General features: G+C 36.4%; 1 protein-coding gene across 4 annotated transcripts in view; it reads right to left on the reverse strand.

The window, feature by feature from the left end:
- LOC143021430 (uncharacterized) overlaps window positions 1-25000 on the reverse strand; it is a 254274-nt gene that overhangs the window by 120986 nt on the left and 108288 nt on the right. For all 4 annotated transcript variants that reach the window (XR_012965990.1, XR_012965989.1, XM_076178888.1 and 1 more), the window contains exons 2-3: window positions 14535-14718; window positions 13791-13936 (exon numbers count right to left, since the gene is read on the reverse strand). Coding sequence is in view for 2 of the 4 variants with exons in the window: in XM_076178888.1 (XP_076035003.1) it covers window positions 13791-13936; window positions 14535-14553 (165 nt within the window). In the remaining 2 variants the exon portion in view is untranslated. The remainder of the gene's footprint in view (window positions 1-13790; window positions 13937-14534; window positions 14719-25000) is intronic.

Here is a 25000-nt window from a genome sequence, read left to right on the forward strand (position 1 = left end):
ATAGAGAGGAGAAATACAGTAGAAAGTGACGAGAATATGTTCCAGGGATTTAAAGAGGGTGGGGGGGACACAACCCCACCCCGACTGATAAGACTAGAGGAGAGAGTTGATAAGGTGATCGAGGACTTGGAACGTAAGTTAGGTAATGTAGGCTCCATTCTCCAAAGAATTGAAAGATTGGAACAACTAGAGAAGACTAACAGAAACTTAACTGAAGAAGTAGAGGACCTAAAAAGACAGTTAGGAAATGTAAAGGAGGAGAATGAGAAATTGAAGAAGAATAGTAATGAAAACAGTGAGAAAATAGCTACAGAAGCTAAAAATTGGAGAATAACTCAAGAAGGGAATAAGGTTTCATTCACTGACATAGTCAAACAGCAATTGAAAGAACATAATGAAGACTCAGTTATTAAAGTGATGAGACAGAAGGAGAATATAGTAAGAGAATTAGCTGACAAAAAGAAATGTATAATTATATTAGGAATGGAAGAGAAACATAACCCAGATAGAACCGCAAGAATCAAGGAGGAAAATGAAAGGGTAAGCAGTTTATTAAAATTAGTCCAGGAAGATGAACCAGAAATTATAAAGGAAATTGAGGAAAAATTCAGACTCGGAAAATATAGTACAGATAAGACCAGACCAATTAAGATTAAATTCAGGTCACAAACAACGGCAGAGAAAATTCTATCCAAGACAGGGAAACTAGCAACAAATGATCAATATAAAAAGGTATGGATAAAAAGAGAAATGAATAAGGAGGAAAGAGAGGCAGAAAAGCAGAAAAGAATTGAAGCTAAGGCAAAAAACGAGGAAAGAACGGAGTCAGAGAAAGAGAGATTCTATTGGAGAGTAGTGAACATGAAAATAAAGCAGTTCGACATACTAAAGAAAAACATAAGGGAAACAGAGAACACAATGGAAGTGGCAGAAAACTAAGAGTGTCTTACACAAATATAGATGGATTGATAACAGGATTGAATGAACTGAATGATTATTTGAAAGAAAAAGAACCGGACATAATGGGAATTGTAGAAACAAAATTAAAAGGCCCACTACCACCCAACAGTGTAGGACATGATACATACAATTATTGGATTAGAAACAGAGAGAAAAAACAAGGGGGTGGAGTTATGTTCCTGACAAAGAAGGATATAAACGTGAAAGGTGTCATATATGGAAAGAATACAGTAGAGATGATTATGATAGAAGTGGAAGACCGAGATAAGAAGAGCAGAAAATTTGTGATCAACTATGTGCCTCCGAAAACAGCCTCATGGGAGGAGAATGAACATAAAAGTATGTTAGAGGACACAAAGATAGCATTAACTAAAATAATGGAAGACGGAGGAAGAATAGTTATGATGGGCGACTTTAATTGCAAAGAAATCTGCTGGGAAGAAATGACAGTAAAGAGTGGTGATGACTCATGGGGAAATGCTCTACTTGAGATGATTACTGACCATTCAATGACACAATGGATACAAGAGAACACTAGGTATAGAAATGAAGAAGAACCATCGAGGCTAGACTTAATAATTACATCTGAACCTAGAATAGTGGACAAGATTGAATATAAAACACCAATAGGTAAAAGTGACCACATATTGATTGAACTGGAACTTAATGAAGAAAAATATATGAAAAGAAATGAACAATATAGAAAAGGAAGAATGATGTATGAAAAAACAAACTTTGATAAAATAAGAGAATTCTTCCAACAAGAAAACTGGGAAGAAATATACAAAGAAGAAACATCAGTGGAAGAGAAATGGAATATTTTGACAAAAATTTACAAAGAAGGAGTGGAAAAGTATGTCCCAAGACAAAAACAAGAAAAAGAATATGTAAAATGCTGGTACAACAAAAGTTGTAGGGAGTTAAAAGACAAAAGAGACAAAGCCTGGACCGGATGGAAAAAAGACAGAAGACCTGAAAAATGGAAAATATATACTGGTTATAGAAATGAATATGTACAAAAGTGCAGAGAGGAAAAAAGAAAATATGAAAAAGATGTTATAGAAAAGTGTAAAGATCAACCAAAACTATTCTACAGATTTGTAAACAATAAACTGAAAAACAAACAAGACTTGGAGAAATTAAGACAAGGGGGAGTTGAATACACTGAGGAAATGGAAATGGCAGAAATTATGAACAAACATTTTAAATCAGTGTTTACAAGGGAAAATATACAACCTGAAGAGATTGAGTGGAAGGAAAAAGTCCCCCCTATGGAAGAAATAGAAGTAACGAAGAATGAAATATTGACACACTTGGGTAATTTTGATGTCAGAAAATCGCATGGGCCAGATGAAATAGCAAACTGGATTCTGAAAGAATGTAGGAATGAACTGGCAGACAAAATACATAGCATAATAAGCAGTTCCTTAAAAGAAGGAAAAGTTCCAGAAGATTGGAAAAAAGCAAATATAGTACCTATATATAAAGGAGGAAATAAAGAAGAACCTACCAACTATAGACCAGTCTCTCTAACAAGTACAATAGCAAAAAATTTTGAAAGAATTATCAAAAGTAGATGGGTAAAATACTTGGAAAAAAACAACGTACTAAATCCAAGGCAATTTGGATTCAGACAAGGACGATCATGCGTCACCAATTTAATATGTTTCTATTCAAGGCTAATAGATATAATACAAGAAAGAGATGGATGGGCTGATTGTGCATTTCTAGACCTAAAAAAAGCTTTTGACAAAGTACCACATAAGAAGTTGCTTAAGAAATTAGAATATGAAGGAGGAATACAAGGTAAATTGCTAAATTGGATGGAAGACTTTTTGCAAGAAAGAAAAATGCGAGTAGTGATAAGAGATCAGCACTCAAAATGGAATGAAGTAATAAGCGGTGTCCCGCAGGGAACAGTTCTGGCCCCAATAATGTTTGCTATATATATTAATGATATGGATGAAGGAATTGAAAGCTATATGAGCTTCTTTGCAGATGATGCAAAATTACTGAAAAGAGTGAAAACTGAAGAAGATTGTGAATCACTACAGAGAGATCTAAATAAAGTACAAGAATGGAGTAGGAAGTGGGAGATGGAGTTCAATACAAAAAAGTGTAGTATAATGGAATTTGGAAAAAACAAAAACAGAATAACAGGATCATATAATTTGGGAGAAGAAGGAATAAAAAGAGTAGAAAATGAGAGGGACCTGGGAGTCATTGTTATGAATAATATGTCACCTGAGAAACATATAAATAAGATTTTTGGAGAAACTTATAATTTAATAAGAACAATCAAAGTGGCATTTACATACCTGGATGAAGAAATGGTGAGGAAAATCCTAGTCACCCTGATAAGACCAAGATTGGAATATGCAGCAACGATATGGTCACCAAGTACAAAAAAATGTATAAAAAAACTTGAAAGAATACAAAGAGCAATTACTAAACTGGCACCAACACTCTCAAAACTATCATATGAAGAGAGACTACAAAAACTTAAACTACAGACACTAGAGCAAAGAAGAGAGAGAGGAGATTTGATAGCTATTTACAGAATCATGAAAGGCATAGAAATTACTGATAGAGAGAATCTGATAAAATGGGATGACAGAAATACAAGAGGACACGGAAAGAAAATAAAAAAAGACAACTATAGAAGAGATTTGAAAAAGAACAGCTTTCCTCACAGAGCAATAGACAGTTGGAACAAGTTAGATGAGAAAGTGGTGTGTGCAAAAACAATACATGAATTTAAAAATAGTTTAGATAAAATGAGATATGAAGACGGGACCTCACGAGCATAGCTCCCCTTCCCGTAAAATACAACTAGGTAAATACAACTAGGTAAATACACACACACACACACTTTCACCGAATGGACGGCGAGAACTGGTGTTCCAAAGAAAAAGGAAAAACTACGTGGATCTCAACATCCAGAGAAGTGCCTTTTTCTATTTATAGGGAAGGGGAGTGCTCGTGGAATAGTGGGGAAGTGATAGGGAAGGAGAAGGGGATATTGAGGGAAATGGAAGGAAATGAGGAAGGGGAGGACTTGGTCCAAGAGTCCAGGCGGATTGTAAACAAACGCCGAACGGATGACTTGGATCTCGATGATGGGACTAACAAAATTGTAAAGATCAGAAACATAGATAAAAGCAGTTCAATGGAAGGTGAGGATAATAATTTTCAAGGATTTAATGAGGGGGTGGCGGATACCAACCTCCCCCGACTGGCAAAACTGGAGGAAAAACTTGAACAAATGACTGAGCATTGGGAGATTAGGTTTGGCAAGATGTCAAAAATTGCCGAGAGGTTTGAAAAATTGGAAGAACTAGAGAAGGCGAACAAAAACTTAACTGATGAAATAGAAGACCTAAAAAGACAGTTAAGAGAAGTAAAAGTGGAGAATGAAGAATTAAAAAAGAACAATAGAGACAATAAAGAAACAATAGCAAATGAGGCAGAGGGGTGGAGGAAGATACAAGAAAATAGTAAAGTTGCATTTTCTGATATAATTAAACAGAAAATGAAAGAACAAACTGAAGACTCAGTTATCAAAGTGATGAGACAGAAGGAGAATATTGTAAGAGACTTAGCAGACAAAAAGAAATGTATAATTATATTAGGAATGGAAGAGAAACATAACCCAGATAGAACCACAAGAATCAAAGAGGAAAATGAAAAAGTAAGAAACTTACTAGAATTAGTTCAGGAAGATGAGCCAGAAATAATTAAATAAATCGAAGAGAAATTCAGACTCGGGAAATATAGTACAGACAAGACCAGACCAATTAAGATTAAATTCAGGTCACAAACGACGGCAGAGAATATCTTGTCCAAAACAGGGAAACTAACAACAAGTGAACAATATAAAAAGGTATGGATAAAAAGGGAAATGAATAAAGAGGAAAGAGAGGAGGAAATAAGGAAAAGAAACGAGACCAGAACGGAGACAGAAAAACAAGAATTCTACTGGAGAGTAGTGAATATGAAATTGAAGAAATGGAAAATAACAGAGAGAAACACAAAAGAAACAGAGAATACAATGGAAATAACAGAAAGTTAAAAGTATCCTACACAAATATAGATGGATTAATAACAGGACTGAATGAACTGAACAAATATCTGAAAGAAAAAGATCCGGACATAATGGGAATTGTTGAGACAAAATTAAAAGGTCCACTACCACCCAACAGCATAGGACACAATGCATATAATTATTGGATTAGAAACAGAGAGACAAAACAAGGGGGTGGAGTTATGTTCCTGACTAAGAAGGATATAAGCGTGAAGAGTGTCACATATGGGAACAATAGAGTAGAGGTGATCATGATAGAAGTAGAAGATAAAGATAAGAAGAGCAGAAAGTTTGTAATAAACTACGTGCCCCCAAAAAACAGCCTCGTGGGAAGAGAATGAACATGAAAGCATGTTAGAAGACACAAGAATAACACTAAACAAGATAATGGAAGATGGAGGAAGAATAGTTATGATGGGCGACTATAATTGCAAAGAAATATGCTGGGAAGAGATGACCCTAAAGGGTGGAGAAGACTCATGGGGAAGTGTTCTACTTGAGATGATTACTGACCACACAATGACACAATGGATCCAAGAGAACACTAGGTATAGAAATGAAGAACCATCGAGACTAGACCTAATAATCACATCAGAACCTGAAATAGTGGGAAAGATAGAATACCAGGCACCAATAAGCAAAAGTGACCACACATTGATAGAACTAGAACTAAATGAGAAAAAATACATGAAAAGAAATTAACAATATAGAAAAGGAAGATTGATGTATGAAAAAGCAAATTTTGATAAAATAAGAGAATTCTTCCAAAATGAAAACTGGGAAAGAATACACAAAGAAGATACAACAGTAGAAGAGAAATGGAATATTTTGACAAAAAATCTATAAAAAAGGAGTAGAAAAGTATGTCCCAAGACAAAAACAAGAAAAAGAATATGTAAAGTGCTGGTACAATAAAAGTTGTAGGGAGATAAAAGACAAAAGAGACAAAGCCTGGGCCAAATCGAAGAAAAACAAAAGACCAGAAAAATGGAAAATATATACTTGTTATAGAAATGAATATGTACAAGCGTGCAGAGAGGAAAAGAGAAAATATGAAAAAGATGTCATAGAAAAATGTAAAGATCAACCAAAACTATTCTACAGATTTGTAAACAACAAACTGAAAAACAAACAAGATTTGGAGAAATTAAGACTAGGAGTTGAATACACAGAGGAAATTGAGATGGCGGAAATTATGAACAAACATTTTAAATCTGTGTTTACAAGGGAGAACATACAACCTGAAGAGATTGAATGGAAAGAGAAAGTCCCCCCTATGAAAGAAATAGAAGTAACAAAGAATGAAATATTGAACCACTTGAGTAATCTTGATGTCAGAAAATCGCATGGACCAGATGAAATAGCAAACTGGATTTTGAAAGAATGCAGGAATGAACTGGCAGACATAATACATAGCATAATAAACAGTTCCTTGAAAGAAGGTAAAGTTCCAGAAGATTGGAAAAAAGCAAATATAGTACCTATATATAAAGGGGGAAATAAAGAAGACCCTACCAACTATAGACCAGTCTCTCTAACAAGTACAATAGCAAAAATTTGTGAAAGAATTGTCAAAAGTAGATGAGTAAAATATTTAGAAAAAACAATGTGTTTAATCCAAGACAATTTGGATTCAGACAAGGACGATCATGTGTCACCAATTTAATATGTTTCTATTCAAGGCTTATAGATATAATACAAGAAAGAGATGGATGGGCTGATTGTGCATTTCTAGACCTAAAAAAAGCTTTTGATAAAGTACCACATAAGAAGTTGCTTAAGAAATTAGAAACCGAAGGAGGAATACAGGGCAAACTGCTTAAATGGATAGAAGACTTTTTGCAAGAAAGAACAATGAGAGTAGTGATAAGAGACAAACACTCAAATTGGGATGAAGTAATAAGTGGTGTTCCACAAGGAACAGTTTTGGCCCCAATAATGTTTGCTATATATATTATGATATGGATGAAGAAATTGAAAGTTATATGAGCTTCTTTGCAGATGATGCAAAACTATTAAAAAAAGTGAACACGGAAGAAGATTATGAATCACTACAGAGTGATCTAAATAAAGTATGGGAATGGTATAGGAAGTGGGAGATGAAATTCAATACTAAAAACTGTTGTATAACGGAATTTGGAAAAAGCAAAAACAGAATAACAGGATCATATAAATTGGGAGAAGAAAGAATACAAAAAGTTGAAAATGAGAAGGACCTGGGAGTCATTGTTATGAAGATTATGTCACCTGAGAAACAAATAAATAAAATTTTTGGTGAAACTTATAATTTAATAAGAACAATCAAAGTTGCATTTACATACCTGGATGAAGAAATGGTGAAGAAAATACTTATCACTCTGATAAGACCAAGATTGGAATATGCAGCAACGATGTGGTCACCAAGTACAAAAAAAATGTATAAAAAAATACTGAAAGAATACATAGAGCAATTACAAAATTGGCACCAACACTCTCAAAACTGCCATATGAAGAGACACTAGCAAAACTTGAGCTACAGACACTAGAGCAAAGAGGAGAGAGAGGAGATTTGATAGCCATTTCCAGAATCATGAAAGGCATAGAAATTATTGATAGAGAGGATCTAATAAAATGGGATGATAGAAATACAAGAGGACACGAAAAGAAGATCAAGAAAGACAGCTATAGAAGAGATCTGAAAAAGAACAGCTTTCCTCACAGAGTAATAGACAGTTGGAACAAGTTAGATGAGAAAGTAGTGTGTGCAAAAACAATGCATGAATTTCAATATAGTTTAGATGAAATGAGATATGAAGACGGGACCCCACGAGCATAGCTCCCCTTCCCGTAAAATACAACTAGGTAAATACACATACACACACAAACACACACACACACACACACACACACACACACACACACACACACACACACACACACACACACACACACACACACACTTTCAACGAACGGACGGCTTGAAGAACGCTCTGAAGAAAAGTGCAGATTGTGGATACCAACGCAAAGAGAAGTGCCTTTTTGTATTTGCAGGGGGGGGGGAAATTGCTCGTGAGGCAGTAGGTAAGTAGGAAAAGAGGAGAAGGGGAGGGATTGCTGGGGAAATGGAAGGAAATGAGGATGTGGAGGACTTGGCCCAGGCAGACGGGCGTAAGGTCAACATGAAACGACCACCGGATGACGAAATGGCAAATAAAAATGTAAAGATTAGAAGTATAGAGAGGAGAAATACAGTAGAAAGTGACGAGAATATGTTCCAGGGATTTAAAGAGGGTGGGGGGGACACAACCCCCCCCCCGACTGATAAGACTAGAGGAGAGAGTTGATAAGGTGATCGAGGACTTGGAACGTAAGTTAGGTAATGTAGACTCCATTTTCCAGAGAATTGAAAGATTGGAACAACTAGAGAAGGCTAACAGAAACTTAACTGAAGAAGTAGAGGACCTAAAAAGACAGTTAGGAAATGTAAAGGAGGAGAATGAGAAATTGAAGAAGAATAGTAATGAAAACAGTGAGAAAATAGCTACAGAAGCTAAAAATTGGAGAATAACTCAAGAAGGGAATAAGGTTTCATTCACTGACATAGTCAAACAGCAATTGAAAGAACATAATGAAGACTCAGTTATTAAAGTGATGAGACAGAAGGAGAATATAGTAAGAGAATTAGCTGACAAAAAGAAATGTATAATTATATTAGGAATGGAAGAGAAACATAACCCAGATAGAACCGCAAGAATCAAGGAGGAAAATGAAAGGGTAAGCAGTTTATTAAAATTAGTACAGGAAGATGAACCAGAAATTATAAAGGAAATTGAGGAAAAATTCAGACTCGGAAAATATAGTACAGATAAGACCAGACCAATTAAGATTAAATTCAGGTCACAAACAACGGCAGAGAAAATTCTATCCAAGACAGGGAAACTAGCAACAAATGATCAATATAAAAAGGTATGGATAAAAAGAGAAATGAATAAGGAGGAAAGAGAGGCAGAAAAGCAGAAAAGAATTGAAGCTAAGGCAAAAAACGAGGAAAGAACGGAGTCAGAGAAAGAGAGATTCTATTGGAGAGTAGTGAACATGAAAATAAAGCAGTTCGACATACTAAAGAAAAACATAAGGGAAACAGAGAACACAATGGAAGTGGCAGAAGACTAAGAGTGTCTTACACAAATATAGATGGATTGATAACAGGATTGAATGAACTGAATGATTATTTGAAAGAAAAAGAACCGGACATAATGGGAATTGTAGAAACAAAATTAAAAGGCCCACTACCACCCAACAGTGTAGGACATGATACATACAATTATTGGATTAGAAACAGAGAGAAAAAACAAGGGGGTGGAGTTATGTTCCTGACAAAGAAGGATATAAACGTGAAAGGTGTCATATATGGAAAGAATACAGTAGAGATGATTATGATAGAAGTGGAAGACCGAGATAAGAAGAGCAGAAAATTTGTGATCAATTATGTGCCTCCGAAAACAGCCTCATGGGAGGAGAGTGAACATAAAAGTATGTTAGAGGACACAAAGATAGCATTAACTAAAATAATGGAAGACGGAGGAAGAATAGTTATGATGGGCGACTTTAATTGCAAAGAAATCTGCTGGGAAGAAATGACAGTAAAGAGTGGTGATGACTCATGGGGAAATGCTCTACTTGAGATGATCACTGACCATTCAATGACACAATGGATACAAGAGAACACTAGGTATAGAAATGAAGAAGAACCATCGAGGCTAGACTTAATAATTACATCTGAACCTAGAATAGTGGACAAGATTGAATATAAAACACCAATAGGTAAAAGTGACCACATATTGATTGAACTGGAACTTAATGAAGAAAAATATATGAAAAGAAATGAACAATATAGAAAAGGAAGAATGATGTATGAAAAAACAAACTTTGATAAAATAAGAGAATTCTTCCAACAAGAAAACTGGGAAGAAATATACAAAGAAGAAACATCAGTGGAAGAGAAATGGAATATTTTGACAAAAATTTACAAAGAAGGAGTGGAAAAGTATGTCCCAAGACAAAAACAAGAAAAAGAATATGTAAAATGCTGGTACAACAAAAGTTGTAGGGAGTTAAAAGACAAAAGAGACAAAGCCTGGACCGGATGGAAAAAAGACAGAAGACCTGAAAAATGGAAAATATATACTGGTTATAGAAATGAATATGTACAAAAGTGCAGAGAGGAAAAAAGAAAATATGAAAAAGATGTTATAGAAAAGTGTAAAGATCAACCAAAACTATTCTACAGATTTGTAAACAATAAACTGAAAAACAAACAAGACTTGGAGAAATTAAGACAAGGAGGAGTTGAATACACTGAGGAAATGGAAATGGCAGAAATTATGAACAAACATTTTAAATCAGTGTTTACAAGGGAAAATATACAACCTGAAGAGATTGAGTGGAAGGAAAAAGTCCCCCCTATGGAAGAAATAGAAGTAACGAAGAATGAAATATTGACACACTTGGGTAATTTTGATGTCAGAAAATCGCATGGGCCAGATGAAATAGCAAACTGGATTCTGAAAGAATGTAGGAATGAACTGGCAGACAAAATACATAGCATAATAAGCAGTTCCTTAAAAGAAGGAAAAGTTCCAGAAGATTGGAAAAAAGCAAATATAGTACCTATATATAAAGGAGGAAATAAAGAAGAACCTACCAACTATAGACCAGTCTCTCTAACAAGTACAATAGCAAAAATATGTGAAAGAATTATCAAAAGTAGATGGGTAAAATACTTGGAAAAAAACAACGTACTAAATCCAAGACAATTTGGATTCAGACAAGGACGATCATGCGTCACCAATTTAATATGTTTCTATTCAAGGCTAATAGATATAATACAAGAAAGAGATGGATGGGCTGATTGTGCATTTCTAGACCTAAAAAAAGCTTTTGACAAAGTACCACATAAGAAGTTGCTTAAGAAATTAGAATATGAAGGAGGAATACAAGGTAAATTGCTAAATTGGATGGAAGACTTTTTGCAAGAAAGAAAAATGATAGTGATAAGAGATCAGCACTCAAAATGGAATGAAGTAATAAGCGGTGTCCGCAGGGAACAGTTCTGGCCCCAATAATGTTTGCTATATATATTAATGATATGGATGAAGGAATTGAAAGCTATATGAGCTTCTTTGCAGATGATGCAAAATTACTGAAAAGAGTGAAAACTGAAGAAGATTGTGAATCACTACAGAGAGATCTAAATAAAGTACAAGAATGGAGTAGGAAGTGGGAGATGGAGTTCAATACAAAAAAGTGTAGTATAATGGAATTTGGAAAAAAGCAAAAAACAGAATAACAGGATCATATAATTTGGGAGAAGAAGGAATAAAAAGAGTAGAAAATGAGAGGGACCTGGGAGTCATTGTTATGAATAATATGTCACCTGAGAAACATATAAATAAGATTTTTGGAGAAACTTATAATTTAATAAGAACAATCAAAGTGGCATTTACATACCTGGATGAAGAAATGGTGAGAAAAATCCTAATCACCCTGATAAGACCAAGATTGGAATATGCAGCAACGATATGGTCACCAAGTACAAAAAAATGTATAAAAAAACTTGAAAGAATACAAAGAGCAATTACTAAACTGGCACCAACACTCTCAAAACTATCATATGAAGAGAGACTACAAAAACTTAAACTACAGACACTAGAGCAAAGAAGAGAGAGAGGAGATTTGATAGCTATTTACAGAATCATGAAAGGCATAGAAATTACTGATAGAGAGAATCTGATAAAATGGGATGACAGAAATACAAGAGGACACGGAAAGAAAATAAAAAAAGACAACTATAGAAGAGATTTGAAAAAGAACAGCTTTCCTCACAGAGCAATAGACAGTTGGAACAAGTTAGATGAGAAAGTGGTGTGTGTGCAAAAACAATGCATGAATTTCAAAATAGTTTAGATAAAATGAGATATGAAGACGGGACACCACGAGCATAGCTCCCCTTCCCGTAAAATACAACTAGGTAAATACAACTAGGTAAATACACACACACGCACACATACACACAGTATCTAATCCAACGAACCCCCCTTTTTTGAAAGTCAAAGAACTTGTCAGTCTAAAGTGAGTTTACTATTAGAATTTAAATGACTTCATTATAAAAGTTGAGCATCTAAACAAGAGAAATTATATATAACTAAGATAATTCTATCGTTTATCATAACTCACTTTCTAAGTAATTTTCGATTATAGCTCTTACAACTGTTTTCATGAGTTTTACTATAATCAAAAGTTGGATTTATTAGTACTATTTTTTTCTCCTCTCTTTATGAATATAATACCATGTTGTCTCCCCCCTTCTAAACGCTTGGCATATCTCCAGCTCTGATAATTCCCAATTAAATCTAATTTCCAGATAAAGATTGATTAATTTCTGATATTAATCAAAATTAATGAACACTAACTGTCAAGACCTTGTCTTCTATTAATCCTAAGAGCATCAAACCTAACTTCAAATTGTTTTGTATTTAACACATTATCTCCTGATGTGGCAGCATCAAAAGATGTCCAATTCCCCCTCAGTTATCTTCTAATATGAAACGAGACACACACTGATTCTTCACGTAAAGAAAAAATATATCTTTCAGATTTGTTATTTCCGTCTCTATTAGATCGAAATCACAAGAACGAGTTCTTCTAGAAAAGACCCTGCTATCTAAATGAAATTGGCTGAAGTTTACTCAAATAAAAAGTGGTTACCAAAACTAAATCGTCTCGTTTTAGAATAAAATCGTTTGAATTAAAGATAAATAAAATCTTCAAAGAGCATCATAATAGGGAATTAATTACTTGAAAGTTAACCCCGTCAACACTGGGATTTACCCAAAACTAAATAACATCATCTGGCCCTAGAGAGAATAGATTTCTTAAAGACGTTATCTACTGAAATAACTTTGATCCCTGAACTAAATAAAAACCGTCTGACGATTACAAGAACAAAATTTCTAAAGAATGTCATTGGACGAAATGAATTAAGACATTCGCAATAGTGACATAAATGATATGTTTTGTCTTCAATACCCAGTGTTTCTATCCTTGAGGATAATGTCATACTAATGAGGTGTTATCATAGAAAATGGTAGCGGAATGAATTTGTGCGGGTGGTAGAGCGGAGCGAGAGTAGAAACTGAAAATGATCAACACTCTAGTTTTGAATTGACTCACTTTATGGTAACAAAAGCGTTGCCATATTAGTGAATCTCGCTTTCCTCAGGCCTGCTAAAACATAGCTCTATTTCGTCTTGTCTCCTGATCTGAATCTTTGCCACTCTGTATCAAACTACAACTCCTTTCTGTTGTTTTATTCTGAAGGACACAAGTTAGGGAAGAGTTTCGTTACTAGAATTTACACTGGAAGTTTACTCTTGAACCTGTCTCCAAGTTTTTTTTATAGTATTTATTCTAGCTGATCCTAGGTAAATTTATTCTATTAAGAGACTCCCCTTTCTCTGCACATATTAAATTGAAGAAAATCATAATATAAACCAAGCTTGTGGTAACAAAAATCAAAGGACTATTATCAAGTACATTTATCAATACACCTAGGCCCTATTTACAAACTAAACAAATAAGTACCATTCATTCTTCCAGTTGGGAGGGCCAGCTATGCTAGATATGTCTCTGTCTACGTTCTAGAAACGAGACTAGAATAGACTCATCCTGCTACTTAGCATCTGAAGAACGGCGGTTTTGTACTTACAGGGAAGGACGAAGTTCCGTTCGGCCGGCCGCGCCTCGGCGGACCAAGATCATAAACCGAGAGGTTAAAGGTGATTGATTGCAGGGAAATTGGCTTCGCACTTCGGAGAGGTGCCCTGCTGTGACGACCACTGACAAGACCGGTAACTGGTGAATATGCAAAAACATTCAGGCGACTGTACATCTCGAAAGGAGGCAGACAAGAGCTTAAGGACCTAAGGAATGCGAAAATAATCTTGGATGTGAGTAGGGTATCTGAAGTAGGATAGAGCAAGAGCTACTACCAGAATCCATTTGGTCGCATACAGGTTCCAGAAGGACTGGTTAATATAATTAGTGGTCAAGTGCCTTCAACTGAGGTTGAAGAATTACTTTGTTCACTATCAGTAAATGGAATAGATGCACATGAACGGTTCGTTAACGAAAGATTGGTGGAGGAAAAGAGTCTTTTTTTTGGGGGGTGGGGTGATACTATCACAAAAACATTACTCACACTTGCTGACATGAAGAGGCGTTTAACTTAGGGCATACATTTTTTATGATGTTATGAGGAAGGCGAAGCAAATTTGACAAAGAAACTTGAATAAATTCATGAGTTACCTAACTGCAATGACGACACCAACTCGGTCCGTATAGTTGATGGAATAACAATTATCTAAATTCAGGTGGGAGCAAATCAGAATCCTCAATGAAGAAATACAAATTCTAAAAAAAAAAAAGAAAGGCGTAGAAAGTTCCTACTTACCAAACCGACATATTCGCATCCGTCTTTGACAGGTATAGTTCTGTCATTAGTCAATCATTTTGTAGAGCTAGGACTGGATGATGACCCAGCCTCTTGCAAGTGGCTCGGCTTTGCTTCAGGAAGTATTGTGGTTTTTCACTCCGGAATTGGCAGTCATTGGAGTCTGAGACGTTCCTTATTTGCTCTGCAAAGATCAAACGAATCATTCAAGTTCTGCTCTCATTGTGCATGTGAGCAAGCAAGATTCAAATACGTTTGCCTGTGTAATGTGAAGACTACTCAAACATACCAACCTCTTCATCGGATTTGGAGAGACGAGGTGATAAACAATATTATTAGTAATAGTTATACATAATGTATGAAGTTTCTTCGGTTACTAGGTAAGGATTCCGTACGGAAACATATTTTATATTTGATGATAATAGTTTGATTGATATCTCTCAAATTTAATGAGATTTTATTTAATCTACCATATTAGATTCCACTTATCTACAGTTCGTATTCTTTTAATGAAAATAGTACGAGATCATGACTTGTTTATAGCCTTGTTTATCTCAAACCAGCCTCGGTTACGCCACTGGTATCTTCCGCCTTGTATACATATTCATACACAGGATTTTATCTTGCTTAGAACTTATTCGATAACAAGAAAATATTTTTACTGATGTTAGTACCTTACAAGGCGAAATTGAGCAATTTCCTTAAAAAAATACTACTACTGCTAATAAAAACAACAAAAATAACAATAACAACGGCAATAACAACGATGACGACGACGACGGCGGCGGCGACAACGACGACGACAACGGCGGCAACGACTGCGATGACAGCGACAGTGATCATGATGACGACGATCATGATGATGATCATGGTGACAATCATGATGACGACGATCATGATGATGATCATGATGACGATCATAATGACGACGATCATGATGATGATCATGATGACGATCATGATGACGACGATCATAACGACCATGATGATGATGATGACGATGATAACGACGACGACGACATAACGATAGTAATAACAATAACAATATCGATAACCAAAGTTATCCATAAAGGGTTGTGCTGTCCTAGAAATTAAAATGATAATGAAATCAAACTCATAGTCTTCTTTGTGTTGTCTTATAACAGAAACTATGGAGGCAGAACAGCAAAATATACAAGTGTCATTATTGGACAAGATATGGCAGAATACGACAAAATAGCACAGAATAGGACAGGACAGAACAAAATATTGACACATGATTTTGGAGCGATCCACAATGAGCTACTCACGTATGGTTCGTCGGCTGCGTGAATTTCATGCAATCGATATGTCAAGGACTTAAGTAACATTCCTACGAACCAAGTCAATAAATACTCTTACGTTTGAGAACTAATCCCTACGAAAAAGAAAATGACGGTCAGTTTTAACTTTCACTATCTCTCTGTTCTTCTACTTTCTTTAAATCTCTAATTTATCACCCATATGACCTTACTTCTTCGATGTAATATTGTCCCAAAGACAGAAGCGGTAGCTATTGTTGACAAAATACAATCTTTTCTTCTCGGGTTTTATCACTGATTAAGTTAACAATGGATTATATTCACAACGGATTAAGATAGATGCGGACTGTTCTCCTTTTGGTTCCTAACATGGCCGAGTACAGAATAACATATAAATAAATTAACGTGCCGATAAATTAACGCACAAGTGAATGTGCATAAGAATAAATGCGTAATAAATGAGCAAACAAGTAAATAAATTGATAAATCATCATCTTTTACGTCATGTCCTATTATCTAGAATTTGATTCCTTGATAAGCCAAATTTGCAAATCTTACGACGACTCCGAATATTCAAATCACTTCAATTTTCTATCCAGTGTTCGTATAATACTCTAATTCCTTGCGCTTCACTACCGTAATCCAGCAATGGCATTATGATAAAACTATCAATCGCAAATTTGCAGTTTCTCGAGGGCTGTCTGTTTTTTTTAGGTATAATATCTGATGATAGATTAGATGTAATCATACCTTCACTACTTGCATAAGTATACTTAAGCATCATTGTTGACAGTTACCGCAGTTCCCTTTCTATATTTCTTATCTTCCCTGGCGCCATTTGAATAACTACATTCCGATGAAGAGTCTGAATGTCTTTTTCTATATAATATTTTTAGTTTACTAAAACTGTATTCAAATTCGCGCCCAGACATTCTCCCGTTCCGTTTTCTTTTCTCCTCTACAAAAATGGTCCTCAGCTTATTTGCCTCTTCAACAACTGGAGAGAAGTAAAGATTTCCTTATTCTAATTATTCAACAGTAAAGGGATGGAACACAAAAAAATTAATATGACTTGGAAGCTTGCGACAGAGAAGGAAATTATCATACGAATTTAGTTCGTGTTTAGATGTTGAATGTTGACTATGGGTTATAAGAAAAACAAGTACAATTTTGTTTCTTTGACGGTCATCTGTAGATTCCTATGGGTATTTTTTTCATACATAAAATGTTTAAACTTTCACGTAGTTTGTCACCGCCGCAAATGTAATATATGGATTATATTAAGAACTTCATTCTTTCTCTTTCTCTACTTCTGCACACCAAAGTCGCCATTGTTTACTGACGTTTCCTTCACTTGTTTTCAACAACTACTGCCTCTGTCGTTTCGGTGTTGTTTTCACCAACTACTTCAGTCATCATTTACATCAAATAGTATATTTACGATTTTCCAACAATCTGAACGCAAATACTAAATGACCGGGGATGGCTATGAAGATCAGAGAAATTATGTGGTTTAAGACAATAACCTAACCTAACCTATTCTAACTTAACCCAACCTAACCCTTACCATCTAACCTATCCTATATAACCTAACCCATCCTGTTTAACCTAATCTAACCTAACTTAATCTAACCTAACTTAATCTAACCTAACCTATCTAACCTAACCCAACCTGACCTAACCCAACCTGACCTAACACAACCTAGCCTAACCCAACTAACCTAGCCTAACCCAACTAACCTAACCTATCTAACCTAACCTATCCCTAACCTATTTAACCTAACCTATCTAACCTAACCTATCTAACGTAACCTATCTAACGTAACCTATCTAACGTAACCTATCTAACCTAACCTATCTAACCTAACCTATCTAACCTAACCTATCTAACATAACCTATCTAACATAACCTATCTAACCTAACCTATCTAACATAACCTATCTAACATAACCTATCTAACATAACCTATCTAACCTAACCTAACCTAACCTATGTAACCTATCTAACCTATCTAGTTTAACCTAGCATAACCTAGTATTATGTATTTGTGACGTTAATGACATGTATAAAGATAGGTATATGAAAATGAGGAGCCAAAAACATATACAGGAATCTATGAAGTTCAATGGCGGTAATAGATTAAAGTAAAAAAAACAAAAACAAAAAAAAAACAGGTACAGTAGTTTTACGAGCTATATATAAGTTAACCCACCCTCTGTAAAGCAACGCTGAAGAGGATCACATTTAATGATCACAATATACGTATTTTCAAATACCTTTCTTTCTTTTCTCTGATTGTGGGATATTCAGTCGAGCTATGTTAACTTATTCATGATTGTTCTTTCTTGGGGGGTTGTAGACACATTCAAGAATGTGTACATGCTTACTCTATATTATTTTCTTTATTCTACAATGGTTCTTGTCCTTCTCATCCCTGTTATGGTTATCCTTAACTCCAGAATAGAGCAAAACTACTCCAATGTAAATAGACCAAAATTACTCCAGGGTAAATATTCCGGAGAAAAGGGAACGAAAATATGATAGCAACATAGTATGGGATTATATTATATTTTTTACCCAGTTCCTGTACAAAGTTATTTAATGTTGTTACTATTGCAGGAAAATAGGTACTTTTACAAGTTACGTAAACTTATTCAAGGCAGTCGAACAGCCATAATTCTTTACTTTCTTCTAGACCGGTGGTTCTTATTTTTGCTCTTGTTAGGATCACAACTTGGAACTCTAGAGTCGATCAAATATGCAGAAGAAAAGGGAGAATATAGAACATGTAAGGAAGGAATTATATTATCCTGATTTAGTTTCTATGCGTGGTTAGAGGAAATCTAGGGAGTTATACGAACTACCTCGTACATAAGCTTATTCATGAATTCTTCCTTGGACGACAGTGTACCCATGCAGGCATGCAAATATGCGCACTTGTGCGGTTGTGCGTACGTACATACACACACACATACATACATACAGATACACGCACACGCACACACACACACACACACACACACACACACACACACACACACACACACACACACACACACGCATACACACGCGCGCGTGCACAAAGACACAAACACATGCACGAGCACAAACATAAGTACAAACACAAGCACATGCATAAACAAGCACACAAATAAAACACGCAATAAAGTACGCACACACAAACACGCACGGACGCACGCACGCACACACACACACACACACACACACACACACACACACACACACACACACACACACACACGCACGCACGCACACATTCATATACTCTTGGGACCAACTAATTTAGGTGATTACTTAATGCTAACTCTGTTCAAAATAAAAACGGTTAAGTCAAAGATACACGACTCCACTCCATTCTACTGCACAGTCAGTCAGCCAGAGAAAGATCTATCTGATTGCCGTGCTGGGCGTTGGTTGAGGCAGCAATGAATATGCTGATATACTGTAGGAGTTTCGTAGTTGACGGATGAGGTCTAATTTGCACAAAGATAGAGAATCAAATAAAGCATATCATATGTATGGAAAAGGATCTGGTAGTGTGACTGGACGCATGCAAGCATATACACACAATTATATATTTCGGGTTATTAAAGAAAGGAAAGAGCTTCAGTACAATTTTAATATCATTGAGGAGTTTAAATGTGTTTAATATGAAATGACTAAGAAGTATGGTAGGGGTTACTAGGATGGATAGAGTGTGAAACGAGGATGTGAGGAGAAGAGCGGAGGTGAAAAGGGAGTTGGGAGATAGGGTTGATGAAAGAATATTGGGATGGTTGGACACATTCAAATGAGTGAAGAAAGATTAGTAAAATGGGTGTGGAAGGCAGAGGTGGAAGGAGTGAACATGAGGGGGCGACCAAGGATGAGATGGATGGATGGGGTAAAAGTGGCATTGGGAAAGAGAAAGAGGGGAATGTCGGTCGAGGAAGGAAAGGAGAAGACAGAAGATAGCGTTGAGTGGAGAATGGTTGTGTTTGAATGATGTTTTGATGGATGAAAGGGAGTGGGTGGGGGATGAGGGGGTGAGGGAGTATGTGTGAATGATATTTTGACACAGCCCGAAAGGATTTCTCCCCGTCTTCTCTTTTTCTGTATGAGGGGACGGAAAGGAGAGACGCCGATTAAATGAAGCGACATTGTTGTGGATTTGTTGTGTCTTGCTACATTGCTTCTGACCCAGGGCAGTGGGCGAGATGTTAAATGGGAGTAGAGTATGTGGGGATGAAATGGGTGGGAGTGGCTTTGACTTTGGCTACCTCCCTTGTAAGGGGGGAAAAGCCATTGATATATATATATATATATATATATATATATATATATATATATATATATGTACATATATTGCATATATAAATATATATAATATAAAAGGGAAAAAGCCGTTGGTATATGTACGTTAGCATATGTATATATGAATATATATATTGTATATATGAATTATATTATATATATATATATATATATATATATATATATATATCGACGTATGTGCATGACTATAGAATTAAACATAGCCACTCATGTACACATGTTCATAACCGACACGCATGGAGTCACCACTGTAACGGTACATGGATCCCCGCGCCCCTTCCCTGGCAAGTAGTCTTCTGTCACCCTTTACTGTAAAGTTGTCTCTTCCTTCTCTGTCACCAGCTGTGTTCTCTTCTCCTTTTTTATGTACTGGTTTCAAAGATCACCATTCATCCACTCCTATACACTCTTCCTTGATCTTATCTTGACATCGGTTTGTTTACAAAACCCATTCGTTTCTATTCAGTTACACGATAATAATCTGGCCATGTCTTCGACCCCCCGAACATATGTACGCACGCGCACGCGCGCACGCATACACACACACACGCACACACACACACACACACACACACACACACACACACACACACACACACACACACACACACACACACACACACACACACACACACACACACACACACACACACACACACACACACACACACACACACACACACACACACACACACACACACACACACGCACACACACGCATGCATACACATACACGCATGCACACACATACACACACACACACATACACACACACACATACACGTATACACATACAAACACAAACACACACACACAAATAAACACACTCAAACACACATATACATGTACACACGAATTTCTGTAGGGAAGAGGCCAAACGCAGAGTATGGGAGTCCAATATATTTTACGTTTCGCCCAGCAAAGGTTTACATTGGTGAAAGTTTCCGTGGTATTGATAAGAGAGTATTAGAACATAAATATGATATGAAAACATACAATATGAATAATGCCATTGTTAAACATAGATTCGATACCGGCCACAATGCTGATTGGAATAATTCCAAGATTATAAAATATGAAAACCATACAATGAAACGTAGATGTTTAGAATCGGCGTTTATATCCCTCATAGAAAATATAAATCAGAATAGTGGATTTTTTACAATAAACAAACCATTGGCAATTTTAATTACAAGTAACAAGCAATTTGCGCAAATTGTGTGTACACCATTTTAATGTTTGTTTCTCCCCGCAAGGCTCGGGCTATATAAGGAGTAAAATGTTTTTCATCGATGTTATTTCTGAAGAAGCCCTGCTGGGCGAAACGTAAAATATATTGGACTCCCATACTCTGCGTTTGGCCTCTTCCCTACAGAGCTGTTGTAGTCATTGCTGCTTTTACACACGAAGTTAATGAAGAGAATATCAAAGAAATTATACATGAACAAAAAGGGGTAGACACGTGGAACAAAAATAACAATTCAATGAGATTATGCAACAGTAAATTAGAAATAATAGAGAAGGTGTGGAAAACGAGGAGGTGACAAATTCACTTAGTAGAGAAATACTCTAGAGAAATAGATAGGAAAGCATTATTGTCATACGCAGGGAAGAAAGTCATGTTCCAGCAAAAAATGGATTGAGAAACAAAAGAAAAAAAAAAAAAGGCAAAGGGAATTGCACAAGCAATCACAGACAGCGAGGACTCGACACAAAAACAAGTAGAAACGGCAAATATATACAAGGAGTAGCGCAACCAGTATAAAGTTTATATTATAAATTAAAACAAAGGAGGCAATTAAGAGGGCATGGAAACCAGCATGCAAGGACAGGTTCAAGATGATCCAGATAAAGAGGGACACATCAGAGGTTTAAAGAAAATACGATAAAAAATTGTAGAAAGAAAAATAAACAAGAGAAAACAATTTTACTGGAGAGTGATGGATTTGAGGATGAAGTGGTGCCTAAATAAATAATACTAGATAAATATGAATATAAATGTATGAATAGATTAACAAATGGATGGATGGATGGATGGATGGATGGATGGATGGAGGGAGGGATATTATAAATGAATGGATGAATGAATGGGTGAATGAATGAATGATTGAATAAATGAACAAATGGATGGATGGATGGATGGATGGATGGATGGATGGATGGATGGATGGATGGATGGATGGATGGAAGGAGGTAGGGATATTATAAATGAATGGATGAATGAATGAATGAATGAATGAATGAATGAATGAATGAATGAATGAATGAACGAGTGAATTGATGTATGAATCAATTGGTGTATAAATGAATGAATGATTAAAAAGATGTGAATGAAAAGTTGAAATAGCAGTTCCCGATAGATAAACGAGGTCATATGGGCCTAAAATTTATTTGGGAGGAAGAGAACGCTGAATAGAACACAACCAAGATAAAACTTTGCCAAAACTAAATGTACACGACAAACAAAAATAAGAAGCGGATTGAAAGGGGTTCAGCGAGATCAAATGTTTGAAAAAAATAAGAGAGATAAATCACTGAAAGAAAATCTGAATTTTGTTAACAATTTGGATTAAAAAAAAAATGTTTTGTTGTGTGACCAGACCTTTTAGATGCTTTCACTTTTTTGCACTGTTATATTTCTTCTTCTGGTCGTCGATGGTCGTTGTATTTTTCAACACGTTTATGATTTGGTTCTGTATCACTTCAGATGGACAATTTCATCCAATTGTTCTGTTTGGGTAACTGGTTGTTTTGACGTCTTCTTGCCTTTTGCGTTTCGTAGTTGTAAAGAACATTTCATCGTCTTTTCCTCTAATATTTTTTATACATTTTCCTGAGTCTAACGATTACTTTCTTTTGATGTTTCTTTAAAGAAAAGCAATATCCTCATCACTTTTTCAGCGTAGGCAATTTTGATTTCACAATTTTTTTTCTCTACTTTCTACTCCTCGCACAATAAAAATCTACTCTTTAAAAATGTTGGACTTCCTTAATCTTCAGAGGAAAATAATTGTACCCATGGACGCCAAGACACTTCGTTCTCCACTCGTAACATTGCTGATAGAACGTTTATTATTATCAATCAGTCTCTCTCTGACATTTGGTCTCGATCTATCTTCCCTGGATGGAAGTCTGGTTGCTCACAATCATTTCGTAAAAAAACACTTGGCTCAGCCATCGACAGAACCTTGATCGTCGTGGAGCCCTCAGAGACTTTGTAGTGTCATATTCCAACTTTTACTACGCCGCCTTTTCTTGATATTATTTTCACTTCTAATCGAACCAAGATTTTTTCACTTTTCGTCCTATCCCAATTTACACACACACACACACACGCACACACACACACACACACACACACACACACACACACACACACACACACACACACACACACACACACACACACACACACGCGTGTGTGTGTGTGTGTGTGTGTGTGTGTGTGTGTGTGTGCGTTGTCTTCCACGATATTTTTCAATTTCATGTGATTCATTTGACTTTCACAATTCTCTCATATGTAATTCAGCTATCACAGTGGCCATGGGCATTGGTCTATAATTTAGGGGGTTTCTTCTATTTTCCTCCTTCGAAAATTTGTGCCACATTGTCCCGCTTCCATACCCGAGCCACTTTCCCTTCTTCAAACGAACATACAATTAGCTCCTGAATCTTGCCCCTAGCTGATCTCTGTATTCCTTAAGTATCTGACTTGAGATTCCATCTCTCAAGGGGAGACACTAATGGCTTCATGTGTTAGTGATGCTTTCAAGCCATCAAAGGGCTTGGATCTTGGATCAGAGATCATGGATCTGTGTCATTGCCAGCTCTCGACGCTACCAGTGTGTGTGTGTGTGTGTGTGTGTGTGTGTGTGTGTGTGTGTGTGTGTGTGTGTGTGTGTGTGTGTGTGTGTGTGTGTGTGTGTGTATGTGTGTGTATGTGTGTGTATGTGTGTGTATGTGTGTGTATGTGTGTGTATGTGTGTGTGTGTGTGTGTGTGTGTGTGTGTGTGTGTGTGTGTGTGTGTGTGTGTGTGTGTGTGTGTGTGTGTGTGTGTGTGTGTGTGTGTGTGTGTGTGTGTGTGTGTGTGTGTGTGTGTGTGTGTGTGTGTACAGTAAATTCATGCATGGTGTTTTGTGACCCAACTTTGTAATCCCTGGATAGATTCTTCCCAATATGGAGGGCAGAGAAAAGCTTTCGTCTGGACACGGACGACAGACCGCTCGACCTCTGCTAAAAAGTTGCGAGTCGTTTAGAAAAAGCTGAAAACCTCCTGATGCGAGTCGGAGATGGATGGCCCGTCTTCATGCGACAAGTTGATGCTGGCGATATCTTATGCTGCCCATAAGCGCGACGGATGGCTTCGGGATCAACGTTGGGCTGTCAACCTTTCCCGTGGTGACGTGGATTAAAGCCGCCTTGGTGTGATTACTTGCAGAGATTTATGTGGAGACACACGTTTACTTATTCAAATTAATCTGACATGACTGAAGTGCTTTGGCGATTTCAATGTCGGTGAGTTTCGGGCACGTGTCGGCCAGTGACGTCACGCCGCGGGTGGTAGAGCGCGTCACACCTTTCGTTCAGTTCCAATTGTTTTCCCTCAGGTCCGCGATACTGTGCCGATATCAAGTGGAGGGTTAAAAGAGAGCATTGACACGAAACGAGGAATTTTGACTCGACCCGTGATAGTCCATTTGTAAAACCTGTTTTTGAATGAATCATAGAACATGGTGGTCACAGTAAAGGCAAAGGTGCAGTCTCGCACAGTGATTCAAATACTGCGGGACGGCTTAGAATAAAGGACACTAAACAAAAGAAATATCCCGAGAGTTAAGGACAGCTTACA

Source organism: Oratosquilla oratoria, chromosome 42 (assembly GCF_046742065.1).
Source record: "Oratosquilla oratoria isolate Oo_2021 chromosome 42, ASM4674206v1, whole genome shotgun sequence".
Lineage (NCBI taxonomy): Eukaryota > Metazoa > Arthropoda > Malacostraca > Stomatopoda > Squillidae > Oratosquilla > Oratosquilla oratoria.